A 10,532-nucleotide genomic window follows, 5' to 3' on the forward strand; every position below is an offset into this window, starting at 1 on the left:
CTACTTGCCCATTGAAATACATGGAGATGGGCGGAGTTACGCATTGTACTGCAACCAGCCACCAGGGGGCTCTGGACTAGCGCTCGCATCACTCTTAACAGACGGCACACTGTCCAGTTCTATATATACAGTCTATGGTTCTAGCCGGTGCCTGGCGTGTATGTGTGTAGTGCAGTAAAGCAATTTGATACATCGCGAGACCGCAAGACTTTCTGTCTCTGAGTCTGGCGGCCCGCTGCCCGCCGGCCCAAAGTTGCAAGGCTGTTTTTTCCGCTCACAGACTCAAGGGGGAATCGAGACGGCCACCGTTCACCCCAGCAAACAAGTCCAATGATTTCGATGCCTGCTTGACAACAGGAGAGATGGAACTAATAACTTGCCCATAGCAACCACCCATTTAGAACTAGTAACGGCAGGTTGTCCTGCAAGTTGATAAATTAGTTGATATGTGGCGGAAAGAAGTGGTTCTACAAACAAGACAGTTATAGCGATTAAAACGTTGAAATTATTACAGGAAATGAACACTATACAAGTGCAACAGTGGAATAAGCGGGATAATGGACTCAGGTTCACAGAAAGAAAGAATTAATGAATAAGTAAGCAAGAAAAAAGTATTATTCTAAAACCACACAGTTAATTTTTTAAAAACATGTCTGCATTGGCATTAGGCCTCCTGTAATTATAGTTAATTTTTTACTAACTAACTATAGTTGTCACATATTTATTATAGGTCTACCACTAGTACCACTATTTGATGGTTCACATTTAATTATGATGGTGGAGTATATTCAGTACCATGAGATAATGGATGCTAGTTCTTTACAACAGACCACTGTGAAAGCTAGGTGAAAGCTGTTAAGACAGATAAAGAGTAGCCTAGTATATCTTCTCTTTCAATGACTTGTCATGGTTAAGTTTGGCTTAAAAGACTTGGTGAGGTGGTCAGTTCACCGACAGAGAAAGAATTTAGGGTCACCACTAGATGGCAACAGACGCATGTCACCAAGCTGTATGTATATCACCAAACATTTTTCAGATTTGGTGTGTGCTGGGAACAACAACTCTGTATGAGTGTGTGAGAGAAAGACAGTGTGTGTGTGTGTGTGTGTGTGTGTGTCTTTGTGTATGTGCATGTTATCATGTGTAATAATTAAGTAGTTGTTTACATCATGATATACTTTATTGAATATCTGCTGAATACCAATACAGGTGAAATACAAAAATAAGTCATATTGAAAATTAAACCCAATACAATGTAATTCAAGCAGCACATAAAATAATGCTACATACTGTACCTCTGAAACAGTTGCATGTATAAAATATTTAAAAAGCATGCCATAAACCTAAATTTAGAAATATGTTTAAATTTCACAAATATCCCTGAGATATGCTGCTACATTATGCAAAGCGTACAAAAGCGCCATAGGTGCAAATACAGCTTAATATCCTGAACCTGTGTGACCTACAAAACAGGTGCAGTAACTGTTATTACATGAAGCAATCATTGGAAAAAAAAGAATACAGAAATAGATGTTCATATTGCAAAAGGTTCAACAAAAATTGATGTTAATATTGTAAAAAGTTCGACAAAAATAGATGTTTATATTTCAAAAGGCTTATCAAAATCATATCTTGTGCATACAATAAGTCATTTAGAGACTGTGCCAGAGGAATGTTCCCTCTACTTTGGTGCCATTCACATTCAAACCCAAAATAGACACAAACACAATGACATTTCCCATTTTGATTGGATATCAGTAATACCTTTGTGATGCCATGTAAACACTAACAACACCTGCTCTCAAACCTTTCCATGGAGAAAAATGTGTGTGGTTATGGTCGACTGATCTCAAACTGTGGACTTGTTCATGCTGACTGCGAGTTAAAATCAGTAGTATTTATGCGATGTTCAACACCTACTTGAAACCACAGGCTTCTTCTCAAGGTTAATGAAGATGAGCTTGAAACAGGAAAATACTGAAGAAAATAAAGCTGGCTATAACATGTGTTGTCAACAAAAATGGTGTGCAAAAATCCCTCTGTTCTCCCAAACAATGAACTTATTCATTTTAATTTGGAGTAGATCAGTAATCAGTAATACCTCTGTGATATACTGTATCAGTAATAAGCGATCAGTAATACTTCTGTGATGTAACGTCTCAAACTGTTCTTTAATGCGCTGGTGTAGGGAATCAGTTAGTTGTCCTGTGATATTATGTACAAACCATTGTCTACTTCACTAGGATGATCAAGTGACCAGTGTAAGGCGGGGATCATACTGACCAGCGGCAAGCGGCAAGTTTCCAGATTGTTCTCTATGGTTCGGCAGCGGAACGGTGGCAGCGCTGGCGTAACGCTAGCGTTGAACAAGCTGAGTGTTGAACAAGCCGAGCGTTGAACTTGATTCAACTTTCAAAGCGCAACGTGAGCGTATTCAATTGTCAGTTTAGGCAAACTCTTTGGGTTGCTTAGGAACGAGACAGAACTTATTATGGTCTGAGCGTTGCATTTTGCTTGCCGCTGCCGCTTGCCGCGCTGCCGCTGGCCAATGTGATCCCCGCCTAATTGGTGACCCCCGACCCCTGACCTCTGATCCTCATTTCTGAAAGTTTCCGGTTCCCTCTAATTCAACGTTGGTCACATTCAAACCCAAAATTAACTTAAACCTACTCAGTAATGTAACTGTGATCATGTGAAAGCATAGAAACACCTGCTTTAAACCTCTCCACAAGGATAATAAAAACCGTTCCAAAATAAAAAAAACGGACGTAAATTTATAACCCTGTCTGTGACACATCTGTGGTCAGCAGCCACACCTCGCAAAAACGTAAAAAAAAAAAAAAGCCTTTCAAAATGGCTGCTCTCAAAAAATCTGCTCTCTTACTGTGCTTCTGCAGAATATCAGTAGCACTTCTTTGAAGGTATGTAAAAACTCTCAAACCATGGTCTTTTTGACTGCACTTCAGTTAAAAACCAGTTGTACTTCTGTGATGTTATGGAATACCCTCAAACTGTGGTCTTTCATATACTTCAGTAGAAAATCAGCTGTATTTCTGTGATGTTACATAAAAAACTCTCAAACCGTGGTCCTCTGTACGAGGACGATAGAGACCAGCTCGGCATACTGGTGACCTTTAACCCCAGGAAGTGCCGCTTTCTTCAGCTCTGGAGAACGCGGGTCTTGCATTAGAGATGTCAGGGTAGAGAGGGACTCACGTTTCTTGCGGCGGTCCTGGAAACAATATTGTATGGAGGGGTCAACATTTACCAGCTTGTGCATCAGTGAAAGTCAGGCCTTTAGAGAAAGTGAGAGATGCATACCTTTTTTGCAGGCTGGACTTGTCTCTTGCTACAGAAACGGGGAGAGAGGAAAAGTCATATGTTACAATCACAATACATGATTGTTTCAAAGATCAGAGTGGAATGTGACACCACTAATAATTATCCTCTCTACACCTGTATACATGCGCGCGCGCGCACACACACACACACACACACACACCTGTGCACATGCATCAGGATGAACATAAGTATTTAATTCACTGAAAAGTTTTTTTTTAAGACCTGCAGAACCAAAAATGTCCTCTTGAGGGTACTATTGTCCACATCAGAGATTGCTGTCCTGCGTCTGGATTGTCAGCTCAGATGACTAACAGAGAACTCTGTGCAAACACTAATCTCTACAGTATGCCTTCATTCATAGAGCACCAGCTCGTTAACCACGACCTTTGTTTTGTAGAGATCACTCCCAAAGCAAGAGCCAAACATCACGTCGCCAGAGTCTGGCCAGGCCAGACCTGCCCGTGACGGTGAAGCTGACGCAGATCCCGAAATAGCGTCACCCCCCCAAACACACACACACACACACACACCCGGGGGAGAACCTGTGCTTCCTTTGTCTGGCCCTGTCCCACTGACCTTCCAGAGCCGTGCACAGAGAGATAGAGAGAGAGAGAAAGAGAGAGAGGGGCCGAGATATATTTATAGAGAGAGACAGACTGACGGACAGAGAGAGATAGAGAGATGCAGTAAGACAGACAGACAGAGAGAGAGAGAGGAATAGGTATAGAGAGAGGTATAGGGAGAGAGAGAAAGCTTCCTCTCCCAGCAGACTTGACTGTAATAACATCAGGAACAAACAACAGTGCACTGAGGCCACCTTGAACAAAAAAAAAAACCTCTCTACTCTATTCCAGTGTCATGACAGTCCACTGCACATCCTAACAGTGATTGAGTTGCTAGGTGTTCTATGGGATCTCCTCATTCTGTGTGCTTGTTATGTTAGATTATTTGTTGGACTTGCAAGCAAACGCAGGTTACAGAAATAGAGCATATCTGTCTTTTCATGACAGGCTTCTGACTATTATTAGGTACGGGAAGCACCAGGGATGACTGAATGTAGATAAATAGCAATATCCTGGGCTTATACACCACGAAGGACATATACAAGTGAAATGAAATAATTAAATCCAAATTATCCATTGCCATTATTTCAATGTTGCGCTTGCATTAAATAATGTAATAGGCACTAAATGTACAGGCAGAGAGCTGTTTTTGTCAGAGGAAATGCTCGCAGTGTGGTTGAGGTACTGTCTGTAGCTGTGTGCTATGACCACAGTATCCTGTTTGTGAATAGCAGAGCATGGCTGTTGGTTTGCTCAAAGAACCACAGTGGAGATCAGGTAAGCTCAGCCAGGTTTCCTGTTTGTGTTCTGTTCTCACCTACCTACGTGCTTCACAAGAGACAACCAGCGTTTGGTGCTGGCCTGCTCCAAGCTCAGGGTCTACCCTGACTGGACACTGAGAGACAACCTTAAGCTCAGCCAGGGGACCCAAATATAGTCCTGCGTCTGTGTCCCACGCTCACAGAGCATGACGAGAATTGCATCATCAATGGGGTGTGTCGTGTGCCTCCCAACATATGCGACCGCGTGTCAATGACGCACGCCTTCGACACGCGTACATGTGTACGCAGGAGTATGCCACTTCCTTAATGCGGGCATGGTGGAGCTGTGGTACGGTCACCAACTGACAATCGATCGACCCGGGCTGCTTTGGATAAAAAGTGTCTGCTAAATATCATCCAACCAACCAAAAAGTACAGTATGGAACATCCCATAGAGACCGCATTGAGTCTGGAGCCACCTATGGAGTCAGTATAAAGTCTGAGGGAAACCCTACTGTAGTACAGAGGATTCTGGGATACCCCCCAATGGAGTCAGTATAGATGGAACATTGCATGGCATGTTGGGAAACCCTAGGTGTCCTTACCAGAAAACACACAGGGTGATGACAAGAATGAGTGTGATGGCCAAAGCAGAGGTGAAACAGATGATGATGATAGCCACTGTGTGTGTGAGAGAGGGAAAGAGAAGAATCAGCTCATATACAACATTTATACAACGCAATAAAATATCAACTTCATAATCCTTGATTGCGGTGTGCCATGGTCCTTATAATAGAAAATAGGAAATTGTTTTTGAAGTTTGAAGCAAATCATCTAAAATGAATTGTGATGGATTAAAGCTGAAACTATTTTGATAGTGAATCTCAAGACAAGACAAAGTTGAACTATGTGCTGTGTACACTTTATCCTCTCTAGATCACTGAATTGTGTCACCAAGAAGCTCTGTGCTTGAAATGTGCTATATAAATAAATTGTAGTATTGTATTATTATTATAAGAACCTGCTGCACACAAGCTTTAGAATGACCAAGCCCTGATAATAACTAGGCTTTTTTAATTGAAGGAAACAAAAGTGCCTCAGAGCTTCCTCAGGTATTTGATGATCTAAATGTTTCTCATCTAATGAGCGCCTCAAACAAACTCTGTGAGTCCATTTTGTACTCACTGTGCTGCGCCGCATTGTCGGTCACCTCCACCAGGATGTGGACGTCGGTGCTGATGTGGTGGAAGGAGGCTGTGCAAACATACTGCCCAGCATCCCGCTTAGACACAGCCTTGGGGAACTCCAGAACACTGGTCAGTTCAGATGTCTTTCTCACTAGCAGTGCAGCTGCTCCGCCTTTGCTGCATTAGGAAACACAGGATCGAGTTGGAGCTATACAGTAGTTCATAATTATGGCTGGTTCAGGCCATGTAATTAAACCGGGTATAAAGAGTTTCAAAGGCTTTTGCAAAAAGAACTGCAAGGAATTGTGAGCATTTCCATGTTGCATCTATGCCTTGCTATGCCATACTACTTATTTGTTTATGGGAAAAAAACGTCATGTAGGCAGTTAGAAATGAATAGATGCAGCTCTTCATCCAAGGCAGGAGTGAAGTCCTTAAAATTCATCCATGATTAAATTGGAGTGACTATCGCTGTCTTTGGCTCTTAAATGTCCGACATGGAGATATATTGAAATGAAGAAGACCAGCTTCATGGTTTTCTCATTTTCAGACTTACGAGCATTTAAGTGCCACTGCTCCCCTGGTTCGAGTGGGAAGGAACCCCTCCCTCACCACACCGGCGCGCCTCATGATGTCTTAATTACACTTTATGACAGTTTTACGATGGCGCTCTTTTGTAAAACATCGCCATAAAACAACAAGAGTGAAAGCTCACTCGGAGGGAGAACAATGAGCAGCAATTTATGACCCCCTATAAAGCCCTAAATATTAGCTCAGCATCGACAAAACACCACCAACGGGGAACATCTTCCATCTGAGTCCAAACCTGCCGGTGCACAGTTCCTATACTTCATTTCTAACTCATTTAAACTCAACTTCGTGGCTTCGCATTAAGGCTCATTTTGAAGTGGGAAACACTGAGTTTATGTGAGATTGAAAGAGATGAATTGCGTTATGAAACATACTGTGACATTTTACTCATGTCAGACTGAATAAAATTAGTACATGTAAAACCATGCAACGTTATTTTGATCATGCTGATAGGGTTTAATCATCATGAGAACATGCTGGTCTCATGAATCTGTGAGTATCAGATCTCGTCATCACTGCTGTGGTCTACTGACACTGTACTGAATGATAAGACCAAACCATCGGAAAGTGTTTTTTATGTTCCTGGCAAAACAGACGGTTAGCTTGGCCGTGGCTTTTGAGAGAGGAGCGTTACCTGGAACAGACAATCTGGCTGTAGAGCACATTTCCATTGACTTGGAGAAGAATCTTCTGGTGGGCGAGATGTTTCTGCAGGGCAACTCTGTAAAAAACCATGCCATCTCCAGCAGCACAGGTGGTTTTGTTCATCACACTCAGGGAGATATCTGCATGAGAAGATGACAGGACCACAAACAGATCAACAGAGAAGATGAAAGGGAGAACACACACACACACACACACACACACACACACACAGACACACACAGGCTGGTTTGTACTAAATATGGTTCTCTTCAATGTGCTGGGCTTTCAGCGTATTGCTGCAATAAAATACAATAGGCTATTCACTCCTACTTCTTTACAAATTTCTGTGGCCTAGTGTCATTTCTCAACCACAGCTGTGGTGTGATGGTGCATGCAGCACCCTACCCCTAAGCCACTACTCCTTCCCCTCACCACTAAATGTAGTTAGGTTGTTTTTTTGGCATATCCACCTAATAAATTATGTATTACTGCAATAATAATAAAAAAAATGTATTCCATCCAACTTTGTCAAAAAGTCAAAAAGTGTCAACATAAATGTACTGATTCAGTGATCACCACCGTAAAGTTAAATAAATGTGTGAGAATAATGCAGTCATTCAGTGGTCGTACAGTTCAGTGTCCTCACCCACCCCTGAAGCTGTAATATCCTGTCCCTTCTCTTGTCAGCACGTAAGGGAACATGAGCCGGAGAAGAACCAGAAAAGAGAGACAGGAAATTACTGACACCTAACGTCCCAACTGGGAGAGGAAAGAACTGGCCAGCCAGGTACAGGAACTAAGTAGCACGATGCCAACTATGCACAGAGTTGTTTTTTTGTTCATTTCTTAATCTGCCATCCAATGTAAAGTGGAAAGTGGGAAGACCTGCCAATGTGTTTGGTGCAGGGGTGCAGGGGAGGGGGGTGTACAGGAGTCCAGCCAGGGCCACTGTTAGACATTTTGGGCCTTATGAAAGAATATAATATATTGGGGCCCCCAACAATAATAATGTTGCTCATTATGTATAACTGGGGCCCCTTGTCACGTAAGGCCCATGGAGTCATCCTAACCAACCCATGCCACCTCTCTTCCAGTACCCCCCACACAGTGCATCTGAGCCCAGCTCTTGACAGAAACCCAAGAACCTTTCAGAGATCTAGATTTTTGCCATTTAGATTTATTGTTCAATTTAGACTATAAAGTTTTGAAGCTTTGTTGTTATTATTTAAAACGTCTATAGAGATAATTGGTTGGTATTTTGAGGATGGGCTGTGGGTCCTGGTTTGATGTGCTCTTGTCTGGACTGTATACTCACAGTACTGTGGGACGGTCACTACCCTCCTCTCCAATTTCCCGTACTCCTGGTGTATGTGGCAGGTCAGGGCACTGCCCTCGTGACGTGCCAGGGGGAACTCGTATGAGGCGTTGGCTTTGAACTTTGACCCCTCACGAGCTGAGGATGACACCACACTTGCTTCGGTGTTGTTAGGGAGGAACCAGGTGATGTTGGCGCCACCTGATTCACTGGAGTACGCACACACGGCACGCATAAGAGAGAAGAACCTACGCTCGTCCACCAGGGAGGCCTGGATCTCTGGGGGATCTGAAAGATAGGGTTGGATAATGAGAAAATGCCAAGTTAGTTGCAATTTACTTGCAATTCACTAAGGCTCGTACTATAGTTGATGATAAATTCATTAGTAAATACAATCTATTTGTTCTATTTGTACATTTTGTAGCAAGGGATGGCACATGTGATGTCTATGCACTTGAGGACACTGAGGTGGCATTATCTAATACTTACAGGGATGGATTACTGCACGAGCCTACCGGGCCCAGGCCCAGGGGCCCAAGGGGTCAGGGGGCCCTGAAGCCCAAGCCTTTGCATGGAATCATTGCCTCAAAATCAGGATGTAGGCTATGAATCTGATTGGATTTAGTATTGGCCATCCCCAAAATGCACCAGAATACAGGAAATCACATCAAACAAATTAAAAAAAAATCTGGGGGAGGACCCCCAAACCCCCCCTCCCACATATACGACAATAAGTGGGGGGCCTTTAATATATCTGGGCCCAGGGGCCCGAAAGTTCATTATCCGCCCATGAATACTTAGATCTAATACTTAGATATAATATGCCCTTTGATTAGGATATCCTATTCCACACTTATCCATTATGTCCCCTGGCCACAGCAGAGCACTAGAAGGTGACACTTAATTAAACTAGAAGGTGACAAATTAATTAAATTAAGTTTTTCATTTAATCAAAGTAATTAATTTAACACCTTAATTAGTATATTGACAGATGTTTACATTCACCTGGAGCCTGAAGCTGGATCGCCCTCCTCTCGGGCTCCAGCAGTTTCTGGTGCCTCACCACACAGACCACAGTCTTCCCCTGATGCTCCGCCAAGGGCAGCTGCAGCACTCTGCTGACCACCACCACCTGATCCTCCATATAGAGCTGTGCAATTAATCCAATTAATCAATTAACTGTCAATTATTTCTTCCAATGATTATGGAAACAACATATAACGATTGATTGGCTGCATTCTGTTTTACAACAATGCTCTCGTTTTTTTCTTGAGTTATAGTAAATCCAGTGCACCCCTTTGCTTTACAGTGGTAACTGTTGTATTATACATTTTCTTTATTTTGCATGATTTTTAATATGTTTTTGTAGTTAAATTATATTTATTTGTTTGAGTTTACATTTCAATATTATAGATCTTATAGAACTTATCATCTATACAACCATGTTTATGGTGATTTTTGGCATGATCGAACAGCCCTACCTCCACACCCACGGCTTCCTCCTCGATTCCCAGCAGCTCCATGGCACCATCTGCACCGCGGTCTGCTTTGGTGTTGTCCTCCAACAACCAGGAGATGTTGGCTCTGGGTCTCACGCTCTCCACCCTGCACTCTACCTCTGAGTAGGCCAAGCCCTGCTCCCACACAACGCTGGGCTGCACAGTTATGTTAGGACGAGCTGGAAACAGATAAGCATGGGAAGCACGATAATGATTTAATGTTCATATCTGGAGATACCATGTGTATATGTGATTTTACAAGTATGAACGACTATGTCGTCTTGGCAAAGACCTTATAACTGATAACATTCAGCTATGTTGGGTGCAAGTTGGGAAAAGTAAAGCATTATTTCTTAAATTCAGTGGTGTAAGACAAACCCTTTGCTCGCTTGGATCAATGCATGTTGTGTTATAATGTTTTACAGTGTGTTCATGTTGTATTTAACATGTTATAGCGAGTAAAGTAACAGCATTAGCAAACATCTCTCAGATGTCGTTCCTGGACGTACCACATGCAGGCATCACTATGTCCCTCCTCTCTGGGTATTCAAACAGCTGATGCTCTACTAGGCACAGCACCGTGGACTCTTCAGGCAGACAGTGTGGCAGGGTTAACGTAGCTGTGGCGC

At 42.8% G+C, this 10,532-nt stretch overlaps 1 protein-coding gene across 1 annotated transcript in view; it reads right to left on the minus strand.

Annotated features, from left to right (window-relative positions):
* Positions 1 to 1,164: 1,164 nt before the first annotated feature.
* LOC143121952 (uncharacterized) overlaps positions 1,165 to 10,532 on the minus strand; it is a 19,879-nt gene continuing 10,511 nt past the window's right edge. The window contains exons 7-15 of the mRNA XM_076282674.1: positions 10,413 to 10,532; positions 9,886 to 10,082; positions 9,410 to 9,554; positions 8,405 to 8,692; positions 7,079 to 7,229; positions 5,852 to 6,030; positions 5,272 to 5,347; positions 3,322 to 3,349; positions 1,165 to 3,232 (exon numbers count right to left, since the gene is read on the minus strand). The exon at positions 10,413 to 10,532 is cut by the window's right edge and continues 168 nt beyond it. Of these exons, the coding sequence (XP_076138789.1) occupies positions 3,077 to 3,232; positions 3,322 to 3,349; positions 5,272 to 5,347; positions 5,852 to 6,030; positions 7,079 to 7,229; positions 8,405 to 8,692; positions 9,410 to 9,554; positions 9,886 to 10,082; positions 10,413 to 10,532 (1,340 nt within the window). The 3' untranslated portion in view covers positions 1,165 to 3,076. The remainder of the gene's footprint in view (positions 3,233 to 3,321; positions 3,350 to 5,271; positions 5,348 to 5,851; positions 6,031 to 7,078; positions 7,230 to 8,404; positions 8,693 to 9,409; positions 9,555 to 9,885; positions 10,083 to 10,412) is intronic.

Source organism: Alosa pseudoharengus, unplaced genomic scaffold, assembly GCF_046254945.1.
Source record: "Alosa pseudoharengus isolate Yale_2024_CS ecotype anadromous, Long Island Sound unplaced genomic scaffold, YU_APseudo_1.1 YU_APseudo_1.1_scf_13, whole genome shotgun sequence".
Classification (NCBI taxonomy): Eukaryota; Metazoa; Chordata; class Actinopteri; order Clupeiformes; family Clupeidae; genus Alosa; species Alosa pseudoharengus.